This window comes from Esox lucius, chromosome 25 (assembly GCF_011004845.1).
Source record: "Esox lucius isolate fEsoLuc1 chromosome 25, fEsoLuc1.pri, whole genome shotgun sequence".
Taxonomy (NCBI): domain Eukaryota; kingdom Metazoa; phylum Chordata; class Actinopteri; order Esociformes; family Esocidae; genus Esox; species Esox lucius.
This window is the reverse complement of record NC_047593.1, coordinates 19,319,628-19,345,446: the sequence shown is the minus strand read 5'-3', so window position 1 is coordinate 19,345,446 and position 25,819 is coordinate 19,319,628. Positions and strand designations below refer to the sequence as shown.

The window sequence follows — 25,819 nt, the reverse complement described above, 5'->3', positions numbered from 1 at the left end:
TCCGGAGAGAGGAACAGAGGGATGGGTGGACTCGGGAGGTATGGAGGGATCAGAGTAGAGAGGGACAGATGGATGAGTGGAGAGGGGAATGTAGGGTTGGGAAGGGAGAGGGATGGAGGGATGAGAGGAGACAGGGATAGAGGAATGAGAGGAGGAAAGAGGGATGGAGGGATGAGAGGAGAGAGGGATGGAGGAATGAGAGGAGGAAAGAGGGATGGAGGGTTGGGAAGAGGAATCTTCCATTGGTCCGTGAGGAACCCCAGTCGGATCTGCCTTATTCCTGAAAGTAATAACAGACCAAAACATCTGTAAAAACACTCATACAGACGGTAACAACAGACCAATAACATATCTGTAAAAACACTCATACAGACGGTAACAACAGACAAATAACATATCTGTAAATACACTCATACAGACGGTAACAACAGACCAATAACATATCTGTAAAAACACTCATACAGACGGTAACAACAGACCAATAACATATCTGTAAAAACACTCATACAGACGGTAGCAGCAGACCAATAACAAATCTGTAAATACACTCATACAGACGGTAACAACAGACAAATAACATATCTGTAAATACACTCATACAGACGGTAACAACAGACCAAAAACATATCTGTAAAAACACTCATACAGACGGTAGCAACAGACCAATAACATATCTGTAAAAACACTCATACAGACGGTAGCAACAGACCAATAACATATCTGTAAAAACACTCATACAGACGGTAACAACAGACCAATAACATATCTGTAAAAACACTCATACAGACAGTAGCAACAGACCAATAACATATCTGTAAATACACTCATACAGACGGTAACAACAGACCAATAACATATCTGTAAATACACTCATACAGACGGTAACAACAGACCAATAACATATCTGTAAAACCACTCATACAGACGGTAACAACAGTACAATAACATATCTGTAAAAACACTCATACAGACGGTAACAACAGTACAATAACATATCTGTAAAAACACTCATACAGACGGTAGCAACAGACCAATAACATATCTGTAAAAACACTCATACAGACGGTAACAACAGACCAATAACATATCTGTAAAAACACTCATACAGACGGTAACAACAGACCAATAACATATCTGTAAATGCACTCATACAGACGGTAACAACAGACCAATAACATATCTGTAAAAACACTCAGACAGCAACAACAGCCACAGAAGTTACAATAGTATCCTGATTGTTATAATCACATAACCAATGTGTGTGTCAGTGTGTGGATATGTGAGTGTGTGTGTGTGTCAGTGTGTGGATATGTGAGTGTGTGTCAGGTACCTCATCAGGATGATCTTGACTCTGGAAGGGGCACTGTTGAGGATGGAAGCAGCATTCTGATAACTGCGTCCATACAGGATCTGACTGTTGATCTACAACCAACCAGGACATTTAATATCAATATACTGTCTAAAGTAACATAACGTTTCATACCAGTGATCCAGATTAGCCCACTACTAGTCTATGAGTTTGAATGGCGTATGGCTGTATACAATAGAAAACTGGTGGTCAGAACCCTGGATGCTGATTGGCTGAAAGCCCTGGCATGAGACCAGGTGTTTCTAATTGTGTTGGTAAACAGTTGGTCTCTCGCTTTCCCTCTGTCGGTCTCTCCCTCTCTCTTTCCCTCTGTCGGTCTCTCCCTCTCTCTTTCCCTCTGTCGGTCTCTCCCTCTCTCTTTCCCTCTGTCGGTCTCTCCCTCTCTCTCTTTCCCTCTGTCGGTCTCTCCCTCTCTCTCTTTCCCTCTGTCGGTCTCTCCCTCTCTCTCTTTCCCTCTGTCGGTCTCTCCCTCTCTCTTTCCCTCTGTCGGTCTCTCCCTCTCTCTTTCCCTCTGTCGGTCTCTCCCTCTCTCTTTCCCTCTGTCGGTCTCTCCCTCTCTCTTTCCCTCTGTCGGTCTCTCCTTCTCTCTTTCCTCTCGGGTCGTATTTGCTGTTCTGTCTCTGTCTTCATCTCTCCTTCTCTTCCTAATAATCTTGATTCTCTCTCTCATCTGTCTCTTCCTGTCTCTTACAAACACACACCTTACCTCCAGTAGCTCATCCCCGACTCGTATCCGTCCGTCCCGGCCCACGGCGCCCTGCGGGTCAATGCCGGCCACGTAGACACCCAGTTGGGCTCGGGACCCGTCTCGGTCCCCTGTAAGCTGGAGCCCCAGACCCGGGCCAGAACCAGGAGGCGCTGCGTCGGCACCTCCGCCGGGGATCTTCTCCAGCTCAATCATATGGAGCTCCCCCGGCAGGCGGCCGTACCTGGCCATCATCTTCCCTGTGAGGGAGAGGCAGGGGGCAAGGGTCAGGGGTCAAGGGTTACGCGGATTTACACGCCCAGAGTGTTAACGGGGACCCAACGTGGTAAAAAAGTGACGGCCTGTGTGTTTGGGGGTGTGACCTACTCCAGCTGCCGTCCTCCGTGCCTCCGGCTGTTCCCGTTGTGGAGACGGCTGTAGTCCTATTGGCTGCCTGCTGAAGGAACACGGAGCCGCAGTGTAAGTCAGTGCCCCAGGCCGGGGGTCAGAGGTCACACGTCTGTCTACACGGGGCACATATACACACGCTCTACACATCTACAACACGCTACACACATGTACCGTCAGGCACAGTTTGATGTCGACACACACGGCAGGCCGAGAGGCACTGGTTTAGAGGGCAAAACAAAACAGTTTGACTAGTTTGTTTTGGGTGAGGGTTGGGATGCACACACACACACACACACACACACACACACATACAAACCTTAAAGGGTTTAGGGGTGAAGGGGTTGCTGGGGAAGACACTAGGGGACAGTCCACTCTCAGGAACCTAGACAGAGAAGACAAAGTGCCGGATCTGAAACCCAATAATACGCCCCCACATCCAGCATGTCCACTGGGCCAGTACACAGCACCGTGGCGACGACATGAGGGAACCCACCGCGCTGAGCAGACAGAACCGTCTAGGACGCCAACCACAGCACACCGCCTCACATAGAAGGCAGAGCCCTTCTGTATTCCAATGAGGAACCCTCAATGTGCATTGAGTGAATACAGGGCTGAATGCTTCACGGAGCCTTCTGGAGTACGACCGAGAGAGAGAGAGAGCTCTCCGACCAGGCGTCTGACGGAAGACCTACCTCGTGGACAGGGTCCGACCGTGACGCTCGCCTCTGTCGCCCGGTGAGCAGCGGAGACGTCTGTGGGGAAAGACATGACACACGGTGGACATAAGGTGTAACCAACGGAGGCACGGGGTCTCCACGGCATCTACGGGGGGGGGGGGGGGGGGACGGGTGGGGGGGGGGGGGGGGGGCGTACCTGCGGTCGGTCCGGTCCGGTCTGCACCAGGAAGACAACCGGGTCTCCCGCCCGGCGAATGGCCTCCACCGCCTCCTCGTGGCTGGCATCTCTCAGGTCCGCCCCCCCCACCTGATGGGGGCACATATTGACCCACTGGCTGATTAGTGGGATGACTGACTGATGTTTTTAAACCCCCCCACCCACCCACCACGCTACCCCGCCACCACGCTACCCCCCCACCACGCTACCCCCCCACCACGCTACACCCCACCATGCTACCCCCCCACCACGCTACCCCCCCCACCACGCTACCCCCCCCACCACGCTACCCCGCCACCACGCTACCCCCCCACCACGCTACCCCCCCCACCACGCTACCCCCCCCCACCACGCTACCCCCCCCACCACGCTACCCCCCCACCACGCTACCCCCCCACCACGCTACCCCCCCAGCCGTACCTCCAGAATCCTGTCTCCGGGGTGGATGCTGTCACTGCGCCCGGCGGGGCTGTCTGGGGTGACGTGTTTGATGAACACGCCCCTGACCACCTCGCCCCCCCCCAGCCGGCTGCCCATCCCACGCCCCCCCGTGATGCTGATGCCCAGTGACCGACCTGGAGAACGACCCAGCTGGACCCTGGACACAGAGAGACACGGACGGAGAGACGGATGGAGAGAGACACGATGAACATACGGAGAGAAAGAGAGGTTGAAGGATGAGAGAGACCGTGTGTGTGTGTGTGTGTGTGTGTGTGTTCCAGGGTCTTACTGACCTTCTCGGCTGACCCCAGCTGAGGTTGTTAGGATGTTGCAGCGTCTCCTCCTCTCCTCCACCCTCTTCCCTGGTCTCCTGCTCTCCTTTCTCCTCCTCCCCGCGGCCCCCATCCACACTCAGGCCCGGCTCCTCCTCCGGTGGCTGTACCACCAGAGGCATGGGCTTGGGGATTAGGCTACGGAGAAATATCACATTCCATAAACAGTTATGAATATTTATTCACATACCCTGTAGCTTATGGTGATGCTCCTGAAAACACACACAGCAAAATGCTGTAGATATTGACAGATAAAAATATCAGTGTATATACACACACGATGTGTACATATTGATAGAAATGTATGCAAATATATGCAAAGCAGACCCTGCCCCATGAGCAAAATGTACGTAAAATAAAGGTCCTCCTACATTTCCTGGCATGACAGCTACTTTAATAAAATGAAACGTTACAAGTTCCTCATTCTGTCGAGTATTCAAATGGTCACGTTCTTCTCCTCTATCCGGAATCTTCCCCAGGAGAACAGAAAGTACTGCACTATATTTTCACTCAATATACCTGGTAAACCAAAGGCCCATGTAATCGACAGGGGCACCGAAATTTTTTTATTAAACGTCATATTGTTTTATTTTCCCGATTACGTTTTCTAAGAAAGTAGGAAATGTCCTGTTTTAGGTCTTCACTCTTAAAGAAACATTATTTTTGGAACAATAAAAGCATCTAGCCAGAGGAGAAAGTTCTAGAAAGGCATTGGTCTAGCGATGGCTCAAGATGGCTCTGTAATATATCATTTAATTTAAAATGATAACATAATAGTAACAAATGATATAAACATCTGACAAGGTTTGGGGGATATACATCTCCGGAAAAAAATAAGATATCGCTGCACCTTTTTCTTTCCTTTCCAAAAAAGTCGAAAAGGAAAGTTTTCCGTATTTCTGGTAACACACGGAGCAATAGGGACATGCTTTTTATTTTTCCTAAAATAATTAATAGGTAGGTTAGTTTCCATTATAGTAGTAAGTAGATAGGCTATGATCAAATAGCTTTTTTATTTCTGTCATTATTAGCATTTTGAAAACATTCTTATGGCAGAAACACTGGAGTAATGAAACACAGGAGTAATGAAACACAGGAGTAATGAAACACAGGAGTAATGAAACACTGGAGTAATGAAACACAGGAGTAATGAAACACAGGAGTAATGAAACACTGGAGTAATGTCAGTTGTTGTGTTTATTTGATAGTAGCTGGCAGCACTGCCTGATACTTGTTTTTGCGCTGAAATTTGGGGAGCTATTCTTAAGAGGGGTGACCGCTCCTGACGGAACAACCTGTTGGAAAGTCCTGATTTAAAACGTAAAGATTTAACATGAAAGATGGAGAACATAACCATTTTTTTGTCTGGGTAAGACTATAAAGAGAAGATTAGAGTGAGCATGTTCTCATGAATATGTTAAAATACAACATAGACCTTCTGAGTGTGTGTGTGTGTGTGTGTGTGTGTGTGTGTGAGAGCCTGTAAGAGCAAGTGTGTATTCTCATGAATACGTTTAAAATACACGCACTCTGTATGTCTGTGTGTTTCTGTGTGTGTATGTGTCTTTGTGTGTGTGTGTGTCTGTGTGTATGTGTTTTGTGTGTGTGTGTGTGTGTGTCAGGTGCAATAACAACCCCATAGGAATGAGTGATAGCTGTATCTACATAGCAGGTGTTGTGGCAGGACAAAGGAATTGGAGAACACTGGTAGAACAGCAGATAAAGATAGACCTGGACAGAGGAGGGGGGGGCTGGGGAAGAGAGCAGGCAGAAGGGGGGAGGAAAAGAAACAGAAAGGGGGTGAATGGGAAAGAAAGAGGAGGGAGAGGAACAAAGGGAGGAAAGGAATAAAAGGGGGAGGAATAGCAACGGGGAAGGGAGGAAGAGGGGGAGAGAGAGGGAGACACAGGCAGAGACTAGCAGGTTACAGAGGAGAGAATTTCTAAGTGGTACAGTGGTATAGAGGGGGGGTGGAGGGAGGGATGGATGGGGGAGGAACGAGAGGGAGAAATAGATGACAAGGAGCAAGAGAGGGAGAAAGATCTGACACACAGTGAGAGATGGGATGGGAGGCAGGGAGGGAGGCAGGGAGGGAGAGAGAGAGCAAGAAAGAACAGCGATTCATTTCCCCAGACAGGAAAGACGGTATTGAAATCTATAGGCGAGAGGCTAAAAATAACCTCCTACACATGAATGTGTGGAAACGGTGTCCTTTCCAGGTCTGTGGTTGGAACAGAAGCCAGGGGCTCGATGCAGAGTTCAGAAGCTCAGTCACTGTAGGGTTCAGTTGCACACCTTTGAGAACCCCTTGTTTAAGAGACGCTCTTTTCTGGGGTGGACTTTTTACTTTACCTTGCCACACACACACTGTTAGAAGCAAAGGGGACGAGCATAGCACGAACAATGATTCATTTCCTTTAAAGATTTGTCTTAAAGACGCAGTCTGGGACTTCTGTGGAACCCTCCAATGATGTGTAAGACGCTGATGAGATGTACGATCACTATCGGACCTCAGTGGGGGGACAGAATGACACTGTGCCTCAAGCCCGTGTTGGAGATCAGACGGGAGCCTGAGTCAAGCCCTGAAGACGTTTGAATGTGGCTTCTTACCTGTGGTCTGGTGGTGGAGGTCTGGGTGGGCCTTTGCTCGAGACGGAGCCAGAACCTGGAGCCCCTGTGTTGGTAACTGGACCTACAGGTCTGGACGGGCGCGGAGGAGAACCTAGACGCCTTGTGGGCGACACTGGGCCGGCAGCCGGGTCTGAATCAGCGGTTCCGGGAGAGGGGGTGCGATGTCCAGAAGGAGGGGGCGTGGAGGGGGCGGGGGGGCTGTGAGGGGGTCCCTCGACGGAGGACAGGGGCTTCAGGGACAGGGAGGCGCGGTGCTCCTCAACCAAAGACGAGGGAACAAGCGTCACACTGCGGACACACCAATGGAGAGGATGTCTCTGTGTGTGTGTGTGGTTTACAACAGAATCCTCAGGGGGCTGACAAACTAGATGACAATGAATAGGAGGATGTGTCGATGTGAATAAGCAAAGCATCATCATTATGAACATTTCAAAGCGGATGTTGTCCACGCTGCAACAGTGATGGGTCAAGAGCGATGTTCAACCCAGGGACTTGGGACTGTTCCATTTCAGAAAGTCTACTAAATCCACCCCAATTGTATGATCCTCGTTAAAAAAAGCATTTAAGGAAATTGGAATTGCAGTGTACATCCAGAATGGACTGGAATTTAACTCGAACTGACCCCTGATCTGTTCAGCAGTGATGACCTTTAATAACCCTGGTTTAAACAAAGACTCTCTGGGAGATCACGCTCTAATCCAGAACGGTTGACTCTTAGTGGTGTAAATCTCTTACAGCTAGGTGGGACAGTAGCAAACATATCAGCCTGAGACGCCCTACTCTCAAAGATGAAGATGGAGGAGGTTCATGATTACGGTGTGATGAAACATCGAGCTATACTCACTCAAAACAGCAATGACCGTCAGATCTAAAAACGTATATTCAAAAGTATACAGACCACGTTAATGTTGTCAGAAAAGCGAGAAGTGTTTTGATTCAGATGTGTGTGTGTGTGTGTTTGTGTGTGTGGTCCTCACCTCATACTCGGTCCTCTAACAGAATGGCGTCTCAGCATGGCGCGGGCCCGGGCGTTGCTCAGGTTGGTGGTGGGTTCTCCGTTAACGGCCAGGATGACATCGCCCACCCCCAGTCTCCCGTCCTGACTGACACAACCCCCCTGAACCACTGACCGGATCAACATCCCGGAGCCGTCCTTCACAGCGCTCACGGTCATGCCTGCCGACACACACGCGCGTTACTGGAATCGCATGCACACGCGCGTCTTAATGGAGTCCCGCGTCACACATGCGGAGTCTCGCGCCACGCCCCAAATTCAAACAATTACCCCAAAAAAATGGACGAGTGCAAGTGAACATTCAAAAGCCCCCCCCCCCTGTTAACTGGGCCTAATTAGGCCGTACTCTGACAAAAAGGCGTGCGCTCAGACACTCGTCAACCCACGCACACTCTTAAAGACACACACACACACACACACACACGCTCCTCATGTGGAGGACTCATCCCCACATTTCCTGTCTTGGCACCTCATCCAGGAAGTCGTTGGAGCTGAATGTGGTTGGCTGACACCTTCCAACCGGGTCTTGAGACATGTGATCCTCATTCCAACTGGCTCATCTGTTGGGATCGGCCAATGAGGGGCAATTTTGCGGTTGACTACATTAAAATGGCATACCCTCAATGGCAATGTCAGCGCTAAAATAGCCTTTTGGCCATTGAAGGACTTAATTCCACTCTTTGATGAAGGCACGCACACACACAGACACACACACACACACATTCGTGATCACACACTGACAGGTTAATGAGGGTGTTAGGGAGATTACACACACACACAAACACCAATCAAACAAGACAGTTAAACACAAACATGTCTGAGAAGAGCTTGTATCGGCTTTTTAGCACACATGGGGGGGGGGGCTCTGAAATCCTCGTTTTGCTCTCTAGCAACAAGCATCGTTATCCAGAAACGTTCTCTCATATCAAGGACAAGGCAGAAGAAGGCTATCGCCACTGACAAACTGGGCACATCTCATGAAGCAGCGTCTTTAAGAGTCCCCACGCAACTGGGCGGGAGGTGTTCTATTGTTTTGGACTAAACAGAGGTGTGGTTAAAAGGCGAGTCTCCGCCCTCTTTCGTTCGGAAAATTCTGCCCTCGCCAATCCGCCTTATCCTGCCACGAATGACCAGCCGGCTCTGCACACGCACACACACGCGCACACACACACGCGTGTCGGACTACTCACAGAGGGACAGCGGGTGGCGGGGGGGTGCGTGCAACACACGACAGACCAACGACACGTGTAACAGGACAAGGGGCTAGCAGCTAATTCACCACACACTATGGCCGTACATAATTTGAAGGTAGGTCAAAGAAATGACTTTCAAAAGTTATGTAGGGTCCAATAAATATTTTATTGTCTTTTTTTTTTACTCATTACATTCAAATTACAATACAATCATAGTGTATGGGTTACCACCACATACAGGTGTGACTGAATATGAGACAGTCTCACACGGCGAGGAAATGATCCTGCAGCAAGACGAAATGAGAATCGTGCATTGGAAGGAGCTTTTCGTTTGAAGCGGCAAATCGAGTTCGACATTTCAGAGGGGAAGTTAAACACTTCAGGGGCCAATTTGAAACCCAGAATTCCACTACATGTTCACATTCGTTGCTGTGCAGGAAGATTCCTTTGACAAGAGGGTGATCCAATAAAGACCTTGCATCTGCAGATTTAATCAAGTTACAGACAAAGTAGGACAGGATCAATAAAGCTATACAGACACAATTATGATGGACGCAGACCCCCGAACACTCATGTAGGAAGTTGATCGAGTCAGTAAAAGAAATCCAAAGCCTCTCTGAGATATTTACCAGAAGTGTACTGTACATCCATGTACACAGGAGGGGTGAATTATATCCCCTTTAGATAATATATCCCCTTTAGATAATATATCCCCTTTACATAATATATCCCCTTTAGATCTAATACGCCCCCTGAACCGCCCACAGGACCTGGTCATTACCGTTTCAAAATAACAGATCAGTTGTCTCTGCAGCAGTACAGCTTTTTAAATGATTTACGTTACCCATGTTTATCTTGGGAGGATAAAACACCTGTCTTCATAGAAATGGATTATTCTGACTTCCATTATCCTGTTAACGTGTGCATCTGTCAAGATGAGTGCTGTTTAATATGTACGTATCGTTATCTTAACTAAACTGCCACAGCAGAAGTTCCTTCACGGTAAAAGAATATCAATTGTTTCATTTCAATCCAGAGCCCGGTAGTCACCCACATCTCTAGCGTTCATACATTCAAATGGAATGTATCACTGGCGTTTAACATTTTCACAGCCGACCAGGCAGTTGTGAGACTCCACAAAGACCACAACACAAAACAAAATATATGGCTGTGAAACCCAGCAGCAGTAAGAGTGCGATGCCAATCTGTAAAGGTGTTTTAAATACTAACTCTGTGTGCTAATTAACATTTCATCTTTCAAGGGGTGAGACCAACATATACAAAACAACACAACATGCATTTTCCAACAATGCAGGAGCCCAGAAGACATTATAAACCTTTATAAATGTTCACATATTCTCACATACTCTGTTCTAACAAAACCAAATGTTCTATTCTCACAAATGTGTTCTCACAGACCATAGGTTCTCACAAAACATGACTACTCACATTTGTTCTGACAAAGAATGGGTATTAAGTTCTGACAAACTGTTCTCACAAACCATATGTTCACACTAAATGTGTTATCACCAAAACTGGGTTATCACAAACCATGTGTTCAAGTTGACACAAAACATGTTTACACAAAACTCAAATTGACACAAAACATGTTCCCAAAAAAATTATGTTGACACAAAACATGTTCCCACAAAACTCATATTGACACAAAACATGTTGAAAGAAAACATGTTTACACAAAACTGACATATCATACCATACATGGTATAGTAACGGCAATCTTATACAGACCACCACTCTCTTACAGCAATTGCTTAGCGCCACTAATGAAGTGCCAAATTCTCTGTATTTTCCTATACACTTCCTTTTTCTCTTCCTCATCTCTCACTTTCCCTCCCATATCCACTATAATTCAATCCAATACGTTTATGACTTACAACAGGTTTACACACTTTTCACCTCAACCCCCCCCCCCCCCCACATAAAATACCAAATTAAATTCTTCTACCTCAACTCCTGAAAATATTGACGAGTTCCCTCGATTATTAGCTTCTCCTCCTCGCCGCCCAGGATCGCCATGCCAACAAAGTACAAACACAGACACCCCGCCAACATGACAAACACTGATAACATACCAAGGTTACGGTTGTCCCTGACAACAGTGATTGTCCTCTCAAAATGGCTGCCAAAAGGGGCCGGGGCCAGGTGCTTATCGCTGTCCTGCATGTTGCCGCCGAGGCGCTGATGCAGAGATTTCTCGTCCTGAGGAAAGAGAAAATGGAATAAATCAATGAAAGAACGGACGAACAGATGGAGGGCTTGAACCGGTCGCCTCAGCGCCATTCCAAACGCTGCTTTTAATAGGCCGAATTAAAGCTGTTTACAGAAATTAACAGGGCTGCTGTTGTTCTAGAATCTGCGCTGTTGTTTGTTATTTAGTACCCATCAGAGTTCACAGACAGCTGGGTGGCCATTTACCACTCAGAACACTCTAGGCTTACCTTTCCTCCTGGATTTCATTAAACGGATCAGATATTAATCAGATATCAAACACTGCTCATTCTTTGGGTCAGTGTGATCAGCATTAAGTGGGAGTGGGAAGAAGAACATGCAGAGTGATTAAATGTCCACCAATGGATTATTGTGAATGTCTTCATGGTGGAGAAGCAGGTCATTGACACTAGCTACCAGCTATTTCTGAGTGGAAATAAACGAAGCTACACACGTACTGTAGCGACAGTTTAAATGTTCTGATACAAGAACCACAAACTGCAGTCTGAAGGATATTGACAGGGTGAGGACAACAGACAATTAACCAACTTTCAATTGAAGTTGGAACTCAAAGTTTTGCTCTCACAGAATTCCAGCATTATCCGGTTCAATTCGGTGAAACCAGGATTTCAGGAAAATCAGGCTAATTGTTTTCAAGTTTCCTTTACTACCCTAGCTGTGAGTACTGCTCCAGAGGACGCGATGGCTGCCTAACTTCAGCACAAGACTACAGTCACTTGATGGCTGCCTAACTTCAGCACGCACCCACAGTCACATGTTGCTGTCTGGTAACGTTCCAGGTTTATTTGACTTAAGTGTTAGATGGGCTGTTCTCTCTCAGGAAAATACAGTGGTTATTTAGATGCTAATTTTGACCTCCCACGCTAGAAATCCCCCTTTCAAATCCTCCCTTTTGCGTGTAACATGGCTTGTAACATGGCTTGTTGCACCTCTCAAGTACTTGGACTGAACTGAAGCTGTGAAACGCAGAGGTGATACACATTATATATCTCAACCTCTTGATTTAAAAGGAGTTTCTTAGCGCTCTGTGACATTAATCCGATAAGGCTAACAGTAAACCTACAGCAGGAAATGAGAGTTAGGGGAGGAGGCTACTTTCACGGTCGGTTAGTGCAGAATGCTGACTAATAAAGCCAACAACAAAAAACTTATGCCGTTTTAACTCTTACATATAAAATAGTTTCTTACCCTCATATCTGACGGATGAAACCAATTATGTTATGTACTTCGACCAACTGGAAAGTTTCTTAGGTTTAGTGTGTAATATCTCGCAAAATTCCATTCCATTCGGTAGCTGAAGTATCTTACACACATTGACCCGCCTGCATTTGGTTTCTCACCTTGTAGCAGTGCAGTCTGTTCCTCGGCTGTGAGCTGTAACTGTCAGCATGTGCCTGCCGCAATGAAGGGGACGCTAGCATCCCAGCCGAGTACTGAGTATCGTTCTCATCCCGCGAGGAACGGATCTCATCTCTGGAGGACCTTAGCGACTCCGGGATGGACTCCAGGACACAACACTCGATCTGGGGGACAGGCAGTGTTGGAGGTGTATGAGAAGGTGGAAAAGGGTGACGATATACGCCTGAAAGAGTTCTCTGTGGCTTCTGAATTAGCGCGGACGCTAAAACACTAAAGAGAATGGTGGAGAATTTGACACCCACGGCTCCTTTCTTTCTTTCTCTCTCTCCCCCAACTCTCTCTTTCTCCCTACTCTCTTGAGTTCCCCTTTTCTCTCTCCCCCCTCTTCTCACACTTTTTCTCTCCCCCCTCCCTGGTGAAATGTGGTCAGGTGTCTCTCTCTCTCTCTCCCCAGTCCCCTCTCTCTTTCTGGTAGTTTGGTCAGGCTTTGTGTTCCTCTCTCAACATCATTAAATATTCAGAATGCTTGTAACTGGAGTATTTGCTGCCCAACTGTTACTAAGACAATGTCTTCAACATAGACCTGAGCACAGTTAGAAAAAACAAACACTGTGGTCAGAAATAAACCGCACTTACTGACAGTGTTGAGGACTACAGGTGAACTAAATGGAAAAGCAAGATTCAGTACGGTCATGACCTGTAACTAAGACTTAGAACTATTATCCCTATAATATATATACATATACACACACACACACATAAATATACACATAGTTGTCCACCACATATTATTTTGATAGGTTAACGGAGTTAACACACAGAAACAACTTTTCATAGATTATATTTAAAAAGATCTAAACTGTTGCCTACAATGAACTGCTGAAACACGGGTTTGAATCCTGCTCACTTCTCTATTAGCAAACAAATAACACTACCATTCCACACGGTAATTATATAATAAAGCATCTAAAAATGTTCAGTCCGACAGAATGTTTTCGCTTGATTTGAGACATTAGCTAAGTCATACAAGTTTGTCGGACAAACTTTTCCCCAAAACAAAACCTCAAAGAAGCCGTAATACATTTCTGTGGAACAAGTGAACCCGGGCTTGAAATGTGAAATGTTTCGGGGTTTCAGCTGACACGGAGGGCTTGGGTTTCATACCGGCAGGGGTTTGGAAACGCCAATGCGCACCGTTCCACAGTCGCTGGACTTCAGGATGTTCACAGCGTGTTGAAGCGTCGAGCTGACCAGGTCCACATTGTTGACTGACATGAGCCGGTCTCCAGGAAGCAGTCGGCCATCTGTGTCAGCCACGCCCCCAGGGACCAGCGACCGGATCACCAGTACCGTCTTAGAGGCATCCTCTGGGTCCTGGGGGTTTACATGTACATAATAGACTTTAGTCATTTGACAGACAGGGTAGATCTAATCCCTGAGTGAGGCAAGGTGAAAAAGTAACCTGGTCATTTTATGAAAATGAGAGGGTACATTTCTTTTAATAATATATGTTTCAAAACTGGAATGAAACACAATTATTAAAATACTTTAAAACCGTTCCAAGCATTCTGCCCGATGGGAACTGCTCCAACAGCAAAATAAAACAGCAAAGCCCAGTCAAGCAAATCGAACATGCTTTAATTGAAACACACAGTACAGCGCACACACACACACACGCACGCACGCACGCAGTCCCACCTGGTAGTCCAGGATGCTGAACCCCAGGCCTTCCTCTCCTTTCTCCAGCTCAATGATCTGGCTGTCCCTCTCCCACATGGCCAATGGAGGAGACACGGGCTTAACACCGCGATTCCCACAATCCACGTTGTTACAACCAGGAAGTAGGCAGCAGGGCTGGTCGTACTGGGACTGGAAGAGGAGAAGTGGGGGAGTAAGGATCCATCCCAAATGCCGTCCTTTTCATGGAGAGCAACCCCTTTGACTGCTACTTTTGACAGACAGGGCGGCCGGGCAAAAGTAGTGCACTCTTTAGGGAATAGGATGACATTTGGGACTGACACTTAACACTCGTCTCAAATTGCAGCCTGGCTGCAGTCTGATTGATTGACTCTCTGCCCTCCTCCCAGAAACAGTACATCTGATCACTTTAGATCAGTCTAATGGAGGTAAAGACCATTAGATTTGTCCCATCAATATTTCATTAGTACATTACATTTTTCAATTTGTAAAAGTCCTTTTCTTTTGTTTCCTTTGAGGAGTGCCTGAATGCACCTCAGTGTGAGTTGTGTTTCTGGTGCTTGTTGTGCACGCTTTTTGAGTCCTTGGCGTTTTCATCTGAGAAGGTCTTTTTAGGAACATCAATCAGAAGTTGGGACTGGGCACAACCAAGGACAAGCACCATTAAAGCAATCGTATTAGTTGATGATTGAATACAGGGAAAACGAAATACAGGAATTTGTTGTTTTCAGTTCCTTGTAATAGAAACTCTAAGTACTTGTTCAATAATAAATGGCTCTCAGATCTAACAGATTCACAAACTAGACCATGTTAAAGACATGTACACTGCACCATCATTTTATAAAGGCCTTCTCCATAGGCTTCCAAATACGCTGTTGAAGTAATGAAACCTGACTTTCCAAACTCCAAAGATTGGTTAACTCCTGAGCTTCCTCGAGTCTCCACCTGGTCAGGTAAATATGCAGTGTTAAGACCCCACATCCCTGGAGAGAACACATTACATCCGGAACATTCCTTTTAAATCCACGCCGAGGGAAAACGAGTCGCACATCTCCTTTTACCCCTCCGCCCCAGCCCTCCGTACCATGTCATTCAACTCAGACAGCAGCTCTTTGAGGGTGACCTGTAATTCTTCGTCCTCGTCCTCGTCTTCGTCGCCGTGCCGTGGCTGAGGGGCCAAGATGCGGCAGCATACCAAAACCACCCGCGGAGGCAGCTCCCGGAGAATACTGATCACCTCCCTGTGGCTCTCACCTATCAGAGGGATGCCGTTCACCTGAAACACGGACACAGAAACCCACCAGGCTGGTTAAAGAGGCAGTCCGTGATTTATGGCCTCTGGTTGTAAAAGTAGCACCGTAGAGGCAATTTTCTTTAGTCTTCCGATATTCTTGTGAAAGGAAGGAACGCCCTAGTGTAACATGTCAACCAGCCTGTTCAGCTTCCCACAAGTCCTTGTGATGTAAACAGATATTTGAGGGGAAAAAACACAATCTGTCATACCTGCTGGTGTAACCTTAACATAATCCCAGTCTCTTCTGCTGTCTGAATTTATTATACAAAATGGGGAAATTAAGCCCCGCCCTCAGTCAGCCCCACCTCCAGGATCTGGTCTCCGGCACGGATCTTCCCGCTCTGTCCAACTGGCCCCTCGGGGAGGATGGAGCACAGGTAGTGATGTCCAGCCCTGGCCTCCAGACTGATCCCCAGCCCGCGGCTCTCACTGAACCTCTCCAGCTGGCACACCTGCGGTTCGGGTGTGGAAAATGGAAAGCAAGAGGGAGCGTTACACGGGAACGTTTCAAAAAGGACAAGAAAGATGAGAAAAACTAAAATGCGAATCTGGGTTGTACCTGAGACCTACGGACACACCCAATTTGAATTCATGGACCCCCTCTGGAACATTTTGTTTTGGTGCAAAAAGGAGGGGACTGGCCACACCCACGGAGTATGGCCCCTCTCCAGATTTCTTCCTAGGTTTTGTAGCTAACAGGGAGCTTTTCCTAACCACTGTGCATCAATGTCTTGTTGTTGGCTTGCTCTTAGGGGGTTCTAGACTGGTTACGTGAACGGGCACGTTGTCACAACAGTGGATGTAAAAAGGTCTTTAAGAAATACATTTGATTGATTGGCTGGTCCTACTGTCAGGAAATGCACCTTAAGTGGAGTTACAGCTTTCTGTGCGTGCAAGAACTCAATCATACACTAGGTTTTCGTCAGACACCAGTGACATGATTCCAGTTATTAGACACCGTGCAGATAGAAGATGAAGTGAAGCAGACCAACCACCACTTGATAGCGGAGTCCCAGGGCTCCCTGCCATCTGTTTCTTAGCTCTTCTTCCTCCGCATCCGTCAGCTTCACTCCTTCAGAACAGAGAGAGGGAGTCAAATCCACAACCTACTTCTTACGCAGGATTTCAAAATTCCCTGGTCTAACATAAGTCCTGGATTCAGGAGCCAGGATTTCTGGAAAACCAGAGAATGCACTGAGGGTTTTGAGATGGTTTACTCTCAATCCCGGCGATCACAGTAAATTTACATTTAATTTGATCATTGTGTCATAGAAACAATGTCCCTGTACAAAATAATAATGTGCAGTGTTCACAAGGTTCAAGAAGACTTTGAAAGTTGATGATTCCCACTTAAACATTTCTGACTTGATTTACTCTAACAAACTGTCAACCCACACAAACAAATAGATATATTTCTTTTTGTGTTGCAATAACTATGATCTACTTGACAGTTCATGTTTCCTGGGATTACTTTATGGTACGTCAGCCTTCTGTGAAGAACAGCTCGATGGAACCACTGAGCAGTGGAGAGATCATCCGAAATGAGCGGACGAAACATTTGACCGGCCGAGGCTGAGCACCTACATGATCGCACGCATAACATTGAACCCCGCCTTGTACGTTGAAAATACCTGTTCTGGCGTCTGGTCGCTGTCCTCGGCTTAGCATGCTGGCTCTTCTGGACATCTCGCGCAGAGACATTTGTCTTCCTGTGACCCAAAGGCATGACGGGAGCACACACACACACACACACATTATCAGTTAATATTTGTCTCCTACAATACGCTTTGTACGTGACGCCGTACCGGGCTCTCCTCTGTTGATGACTCCCTGGGTCTCCAGGGAGGAAGTGGACGACTTCAGGTGCTCGCCCGCCCCAGAGGCCCTCCTCGCCAGCCTCAGTCGGACGATCTGGCCCGTCTCCCTCAGGATCTCCAGGGCCCTCTGCTCACTGCAGCCCTGGAGGCTAACTCCATCCACCTCGGGAGAGAGGAGGAGGCAGCGAGTGAATGACACTGAGGTCAAGAGGTGAGCAGACAGTGAGGGAGGAGGTGGGGAGAGGACGACGACGGGGGGGGGGTTTAGAGAAGCTTACGGCTAAGATCTTGTCTCCAATGTGTATCTGGTTGTCTTGGTCCACAGCGCTGCCCTTCACGATGCTCCTCACGTGCACCCCGGACTGGCGCTGCCCCGGGGAGCTACCAACGGTGAATCCGAGGCCCACGCTGTTCTTGCTGAACTGGATGCTGTACTCGCTGCCCTCCCCTGCATCGCACAGCTGCAACCACCAGGAAACACGGGAGAAAATCGCCGTCAGACGCTGTTTCCACCCCCCCCCCCCGAACGATCACCCAGGTGCCGCGCGGTCGTTTTCCGCCTCCCGCTCCCTGACGTTCACGCCCCACGCCGTGAGAAACCCACTCTTTGGGTCTGAAGTGTCCAGGGACCCGTGATGTGGCACGACAATGTACTGCAACGGGGGATCGTTTCCATTTTCCCATGATGCGATGGAAGCGCCTGGTCTAATCGCGCATTCACGTCTTTGCGCGGCCGCCCTTGTGGCCACACTGAATCTTGAGTTTCAGGGAATTTTGTGCAAGACTGGATATAAAAACATGATCTTTGGTACCCTTCTTGGCCACTGACTAACCGTCACTGTAGAACTGAAACTGGCCTCCTAGTGGCTCAAACGCCAGCCAAGCAGCTTTCGGCGTTTATCAGGAACATTCGAGTTAGCGCACAATCATGCATTCCCAGACACGTAGCGTGAAACGGCGCAACTGACGTTGGATTCGTCTGGGCGCTAATTGGCTTGAGCCGACGACGTCCTTGGTTTCAGGATGCCCGGGCGTTCTAATCTTTTAATTCTTGGAACGCCACTCGTCTGGTCCCCCGGGGTAACACTTGCTGTTAGCTGCATCGCTGCCAGCTACTTAGGCGAGTTACTGTAGCTCCGGTTTTACATGATGTACAGACCAGAGCTCTAACGTCAACGTGCAAGGACATATTAACCAGTCTACCACCTCGCGGGCGTGATGGAATTCGGTCATGACATTAGGTGCCGCCAGTTTCCGTTATGTTTGTGCTAACCACAGCGTTTTTCTTTAACAGCGTTTACCAGAATCTTCCGGGTCAGGCTATACAAGCCATTACGGTTAATGCATTACTAGAATGCATTAACGAGACATCACTGAGACATCACTAAGACATCACTAAGTCATCACTGAGACATCACTACCAACCGCGTGGTAGACATCAATCGAGAGATTGAGCCAGGGGAACGCGCTGGTCATCGTCATTTTATGGACACACAGAGAGCCTTAGATACAGCCGAATCGCTGTCAGTGGCGGTTGTCTTGTCACATAGACATCTCCACACACACACACCTGGTTCCCCATTCTGGTCATCCTCTGCTGTTGCTGGGCGAGCTGAGGGAGCAGGGGCGCGGAGAGGGACAGATCGTTGCCCGTGGAGACGGCGACATCCCTGGCGATGAGCAGTTTGACCCTGGGCCCCGCGCCGCGGAGGACGTGAGCCACTTCCTCGTTGTCCATCCCCGCCAGGTCTGTGTCGCCGATGCGCAGGATGTGGTCACCGCTACGGAGACGCTTGTCCTGGGAGGGACGGAGACCTTTCAAACCAGCCGCCTGGCAACGCCCCCCGCGTTCACATTGCCAAGATCATTTATAAAATCAACCATTGTAAACATTTGGGCCGACACAAACACACGTGACCACCAACACCAACGGTGTCTAGCCATTTGTTTGCGGACGGGGGAGTGTAATTGCTACCTCAGCAATGCAGAAACCAATACCAGCTCAGATTTTGTTTACTGTATGTTACATATCAAATACGTCAGGGGTTCTAAAGCCTCTCAGCCGGGAACCCCAGCAGTGTCATGAATTGGATCTAGTCTGGCGGGGAAATGTCTGAGCGTCTTCCCTTGAGAGGTTTCAGAACCACTGAGTAAATTACTGATTAAAAAACGGATTTTGGTACCAAACCAGCAGGCCCTCTTGGTAGGATGGTTTTGACCATGATTCCGGAGGTGCGACCCCCAACGATCCCGAAGCCCAGGCCCTTCCCATCGTTCTCCAGCTCTATCATCTCCACGTGACGCTTCTGACAAACACCCAGAGAGACGGAGGACCGAAGGGCAGAGAAAAAGAGAAAAGAACAAGAGGGACGAAGGTGGAGAATACAAAGAGACGGAGAAAGGGAGAAGATGATTTAAAGATAAGAAGATGATAAAGGAGGGGGGAGAGGAAAACACAAGGACAGAAAGAGAGGAGGAAGAGAGAGAGGTGGAGAAAAAGACAGTGAGGAGGTGGAAGAGAGACAGGTGGAGAGAAAGACAGTGAGGAGGTGGAAGAGAGACAGGTGGAGAGAAAGACAGTGAGGAGGTGGAAGAGAGACAGGTGGAGAGAAAGACAGTGAGGAGGTGGAAGTAGAGCAAGCAGACAGGTTAGAACCAGGGTCAACCTCACAGACACATCACCCTGCCTCATTTCCTGTAATTCACACGTGAACTGACATCGTTGGCGATATCCGACAGGTTCCGTCCCATGGAGAGAGTGCGGGAGATACGCGGAGGAGTACACAGCTGGAAGGACAGAACAGAAACGTCAAACGACTGGACACACAGCCAGCGGGCTATGAAGACGGTTTTTGGGTCAACACCATTTACATTCCAGCCCATTAAAAAAGTCCTCACTGAAAGGCTTTTTAAAAAAACTGAGCACTTCGGGATGCGACTGGAATGGAAATGGAATTTATCCACAACCTGTTATCGAGAAGAACTGGGGGTCCTAAGCTTGGAATGGAACCCGATTTGACCCTGTTTTCCTTACAGAACAGGGCCTCATAATACAAACTGGAACCGTTGCCGTGCAGGAAAGACAGCAGAAGAAACGACATTTCTACCTGAGTCATGCTTTGGACCTTGGCGGCGGTGGAGCGGTTCTCCGCGTGCGTGTTTAGTGTACAGAGGCTGCCTCCGAACTTCTGCTGGGGAACGACAGGTTCGGTCCTGGGGCTACAACCCCCCCCTTCCCCGTCTTCCTCATCTGTGTCCGGCCCGGGGGAAACAAACTGCAACAACAGGTTTCGGAAACAACGAGTCAGTCTGGCCAGCTAGCCATTCCTGTGCACTCGCTGTCATTGTGCTAACGCTAGTTAGCATTCATTCTAAATCCTCTACAGTTCATTGGCTCATGGGTGAGTTCATCCACATGACAGGCACATCCTTGTTTGTACGCCGCGGTCCTCCTGGTCGGCTGGCCAGCGAGCGTACCTCTCGGGAGCTGTTGTTCTGTGCCCAGGTGTAGGAGTCGCTGTGGGACAGACCCCTCAGGCCCAGCGACATGGAGGTGGACAGGCCGGCGTTGAGAGAGACCGACTTGGGTATGGATGTGTTCACCTGGTGGAGAGGGAGACCGCGGGGAGCCGTTAGCCACGAAGCGGAAACACGACCCAAACAGATTCGCTGGCGGTACGAAAGGAAGGAACGTTGTTCTGTTTTCTGAGAAAACCTGGTTCAACCTGGGGTCCCCCAGGGAAATGGGGGGGGGGGGGGGGGGGGGGGGGGGCAAATGCTAAAGGAAGCCTAATATAAAGCAGGCGGTGATGTGCTTTGTAGCTAAACATCCGTTATTTAAACCCGAGGACATACACAGAGCTTAGGAAACTTGACTACGGTGTAACTTACTGATATGCACACAGACACACACACACACACAGCGCATAGTAAACTTGACTAAGGTGATACTCACTGATACACACACAGACACACAGTAAGCCTGTAGGTAAAGGAACATCAGACAGACACGTGCTGTTTGCTGTCATGACCTCAAGTCTATCATAGACACGTACACACACACACACACACACACACACGCACACACACACGCACACACACACGTACACACACACACATACACACACACACACACACACACACACACACGTACACACACACACACACACACGCACACACACACACACACGTAGGCACACTGCTCCCGGAGTCCATGACCCCTGAGGGAAACAGTCTCCACCCTTGCATCCTCCTCCATCCTCCTCTCAACCTCTTCACTTTCTGCCTCCCACTTCTTCTGTCCTCTCTCTCACTCTCATCTCTGTCACCTCACAGTCCCCTTTCTCCCCCTCCCCCTCTCTCGCCGTCACCCTCCTCCCTCGGTCTCTCCTTTCCCTCACCCCTCCTGTCATCCTGTCTCTGAGCCTGATAGGTTAGGTCAGTTAAGCAGATCAATCAGCCAGTTTGGTTCCTGCAGTCAGTATTTTAGGAACCATGTCAGGGAGTGTTTCACCTTCTGAGGTATGGTGCAGACAAGTAGACAGACACTTAAGGATAAGCACTGTGAGACTATATGTAGCGCAGACTGTCAGATCTGTCTGTCTGCCTGTCTGTCTGACCGCATGACAATCTCACTATGTTACTGTCTGTCTGTCAATGTTACTATCTGTCGGCCTGCCTGCCTACTTGTCGGTCGGTCTTTCTATATTACTGCCTGTCTGTGTCTGCCTTTCTGTCTGTCTGCCTGGTGTTACCTGGGGCAGCTGTGATTTAGTCTGTTGTATGTTCAGTATCTGGTGGAACAGGGGGCTTTGAAGGACAGTCTTCAGTAGCGATAGTTTCTCCTCTGTAGGCGCCTCTCCTCTGTCCTTCAGCTTGGCCTGCAGCCTCTCCACTGCCTCCAAGGCTCTCTGTGCATCTGCCCATGGAACACAATACAATACAATGGAATACTAATACTATACAGAGATACTAATACTATACCAATTCATATATAGAGGTACTAACACTATACCACCTCATATATACAGAGATACTAATACTATACCAATTCATATATAGCGGTACTAACACTATACCACCTCATATATACAGAGGTACTAATACTATACTACCTCATATATAGAGGTACTAATACTATAATACCTCATATATACAGAGGTACTAATACTATTTTACCTCATTTATACAGAGGTACTAATACCATAATACCTCATATATACAGAGGTATTAATACTATACTACCTCATATATACAGAGGTACTAATACTATACCACCCCATACATACAGAGGTATTAATACTATATTACCTCATATATACAGAGATACTAATAATATACCACCTAATATTTACAGAGGTACTAATACTATACCATATCAGATATACAGAGGTACTAATACTATAATACCTCATATATACAGAGGTACTAATACTATACCACCTCAGATATACAGAGGTACTAATACTATACTACCTCATAAATACAGAGGTACTAATACTATACTACCTCATATATACAGAGGTACTAATACTATAATACCTCATATATACAGAAGTACTAATACTATAATACCTCATATATACAAAGGTACTAATACTATACTACCCCATACATACAGAGGTATTAAGACTATACGGTACCACCTCATATATACAACCGTACTAATATTATGCTACCTCATGAATACAGAGGTACTAATACTATAATACTTCAAATACCATAGTAAATGGGTAACATTTCACTTGGAAGCATTGTGAAGCCTACTGTATAATATCAAGACTAAAAGCAAACATACACTCTTAATGCTAAACATACTAAACTAAACCAATCTGGTTAAGAACTTAATTCTAAAATTATGCAAATCACTAATATATAGGGGGACTATGTCTAGGCAGAAGGCTCCTTGAGGGTTTTTGCTACAGGGTTAATATACCAAGGCTTTATATTGGTCAATTAACCTTTGAACTATATTGACCATATACCACAAACCACTGAAGCGCCTGAGCTATTCACCAGCTACGTTAACGTGCAAACAAATCCCGATGGGACACCCCGATCTCACACTTGCACAAAAAACGTATCCCACTGTTTTAGGAGGATCGGGGGACATCGGGGAGATCCCGTCAATGCCCGTCACGCCTGAGGTCAAGGTGGCGGACATGTTGGGAAAGGTTTCTTACCCATGGCCTCCATCTTTGCTTGGATGTAGGTCTTCACCATGTGGTTGAGAGTGATCATGTGTGCCCGTTGTCCCGATCAGTTTCCTGGAATGTGGAGGTAGTCGTTGTTCTGAGCATTAATCAGTTGACGACGTGAGCTTTGCTGCACAACACCGCAACTCCTGTGTGTTGCATGTGTGTGCCTGCATGCGTGTGTGTGTGTGTGTGTGTGTGTGTGTGAAGGCCTAACACTGCCTTCTGGTAAATCAGAGGTCTTCATGCAGGTTATTTAATAATCCAATAATCCCATTACGCGAAAAGGGTACATTCAAGACAACGACAAATCAACAACATTTCAACGTTCCTTTTACATTGGTTGCTAAGCAAAGCCGCCCACCTACCCCACTCCTTCGTTTTAAGGCGCCCCAGGGGTGCCAACCACACACAGGGAGGAGGGGACAGAGCTATATCACTTAGATGGACATTTTATAGTTCAGACCATCCCTTTGCGACAAAGCTTTAGCTCCATGAGGGAAGCCTGCTTTAACCAATAGGCCGAGGGGACCGGGACTGTCTTTGTTTAATGCAGCGGATTTATGTTTAATGTTTTTCAAAAAAAAATGTTTAAATGTAATTGCCTTTGCTGTATGCACGGCTGACTCATTCAAAGCAGAGCGTCCGTCCTTCTCTTCCCTGTCAATTAAGACCCCCCCCAGGGTCCAGCCCACCTAAGCTTCCACCAGAGTGAGATTCCGTCTGTTCTCATATTGTTTCGCGCACACAGCAGGCATTTCCCGGAGTGCCGACACAAAACGTCCATTAGGAGTCTTAAGTGATACAGCGTTACAGTCACACTGCAAATTGGCTGGCCGCGCCACACGTTGCCACGGTGTTACCCCGAGTGACCCCGCAGACCGACCATTTGTCCCAGTGGCACCCAATCGCCCTCAGGGTCAAGGGGGCTCCCGGGAAACTAACGCCCTGTTCGGGGGGGAACAGGGTGGCATTTGGAAGGTACGCCCAAACGGGCTTGTTTGCAAGAGCCTTCGAAGTCAAACTAATGCTCTTACAGGAGATTACCATCAGTAAATTGACTTATCCCTGAGTGAAGGTGATTAAAGTTGACACACGGCCATTTTGTGTCCCGGGCATGGGCTATACTGGACTACGCATCGGCTACAGGATAAGGGAGCCTATTCACTAGGACTCAAACGGAAGCAAATGGCCAACATGAGAAGGGACTAACCTGCACTCTCTGAACCGTAGCAATAGGTTTTCCGTTGCGAAACGTTTTCGCGACCGTTTTCAACTGTGTGCACTAATGAACACCCCCAGTCCAGGCCACTCAAGGCTAGAGAGTCCGGGGTGCGTTTGATAACGAGATAATGGAGCAACAAATGGTTAACATAAAAAAGCAACAGCTTTGATCATCTAAAAAAACTAAGGTGCAAAATATGTAGGCATGACAAGATTGGAAATAAATAACACGACGAAGTTGCCTGCATAGACAAATTAAGAGATCAGTTTTACTTTGTTTACTCTTGTAGCTTTTTCAATTGTAGGGCTATAATGTACAGCAAGCAGCAATACATGTAATTGTCAACAGTGGCAAAAATTTGGCTAATAGCCCGGTCAGCGTTTATAGGCCAACGGCAACAGCAATAAAAACACAAATCCTGGTTCTTAGCCTATTTCTCAGCACAGATGGCAGATATCCAACATTGATACTCATACAATTAAACCTCAGCATTTCATTAAATAGGTCTATAAATGATTAATACCAATTGTTAACAGTAGACAAGCGTGCGACGGCCTAGGCAGTCCCGAAGACGCACAAATACGTGATTAGCTCACCTCCATTGCCGATTCGGTGGGCTACCACACACGGCAATCAACAGGTTCCCGAGAAGTCCGTGTTCTCCAGGAAAATATCAGAATCAAGTCCGTTTGGGAGCTATTAAAATATACAATTAATAAACAGCTTGGCAGCAAATGTATGTTTTTACCCTACATACAAACACAACGCAATCTCTAAAAATACGATGATAACTGTTTCAAGAAGTGTGACCATCCGTTCACACCGTGAATGACGCTCAAGCCACCGCATGCGCATGACACCTGTGATCTTCTGACGTCCTGAAGCGCGTGCGGCTGGACGTGCAGTAGCCTACCCACCGGCTAAACACAGGCCTACAAAAGAAAATATTAGGCTACTTTATTTTGAGGTTATTGCGATATATTTGAAATTCCAATTTGAGATTAGTTATTC

At 47.5% G+C, this 25,819-nt stretch overlaps 1 protein-coding gene across 1 annotated transcript; it reads right to left on the bottom strand.

Annotated features, from left to right (window-relative positions):
• Positions 1-170: 170 nt before the first annotated feature.
• si:dkey-92j12.5 (multiple PDZ domain protein) lies at positions 171-25,671 on the bottom strand. Its single transcript, XM_034291210.1, has 31 exons — positions 25,405-25,671; positions 24,797-24,901; positions 23,572-23,655; positions 22,144-22,307; positions 20,867-20,992; positions 20,497-20,664; positions 20,108-20,176; positions 19,573-19,695; positions 18,960-19,187; positions 17,668-17,850; positions 17,378-17,552; positions 17,204-17,281; positions 16,565-16,644; positions 15,878-16,024; positions 15,363-15,554; positions 14,279-14,449; positions 13,745-13,954; positions 12,562-12,744; positions 11,065-11,191; positions 7,741-7,939; positions 7,608-7,631; positions 6,743-7,051; positions 4,094-4,270; positions 3,780-3,957; positions 3,339-3,449; positions 3,158-3,217; positions 2,782-2,847; positions 2,442-2,511; positions 2,071-2,314; positions 1,331-1,422; positions 171-280 (listed from the first exon to the last, which is right to left on the bottom strand). The coding sequence occupies exons 3-30, from the start codon at positions 23,627-23,629 to the stop codon at positions 1,335-1,337; spliced, it is 4,008 nt and encodes a 1,335-aa protein (XP_034147101.1). The 5' UTR covers positions 23,630-23,655; positions 24,797-24,901; positions 25,405-25,671; the 3' UTR covers positions 171-280; positions 1,331-1,334.
• Positions 25,672-25,819: the final 148 nt, after the last annotated feature.

What these genes read in the sequence shown, in the direction of transcription:
- si:dkey-92j12.5 (XM_034291210.1), bottom strand. Translation starts at nt 23,629, where the DNA reads ATGATCACTCTCAACCACATGGTGAAGACCTACATCCAAGCAAAGATG. An exon ending in AGGTCCAAAGCATGACTCAG is followed by an intron (nt 20,177 to 20,496) that starts GTAGAAATGTCG and finishes CTGTCCTTCCAG; the next exon opens with CTGTGTACTCCTCCGCGTAT. An exon ending in CCGGACCGGACCGACCGCAG is followed by an intron (nt 3,218 to 3,338) that starts GTACGCCCCCCC and finishes CTTTCCCCACAG; the next exon opens with ACGTCTCCGCTGCTCACCGG.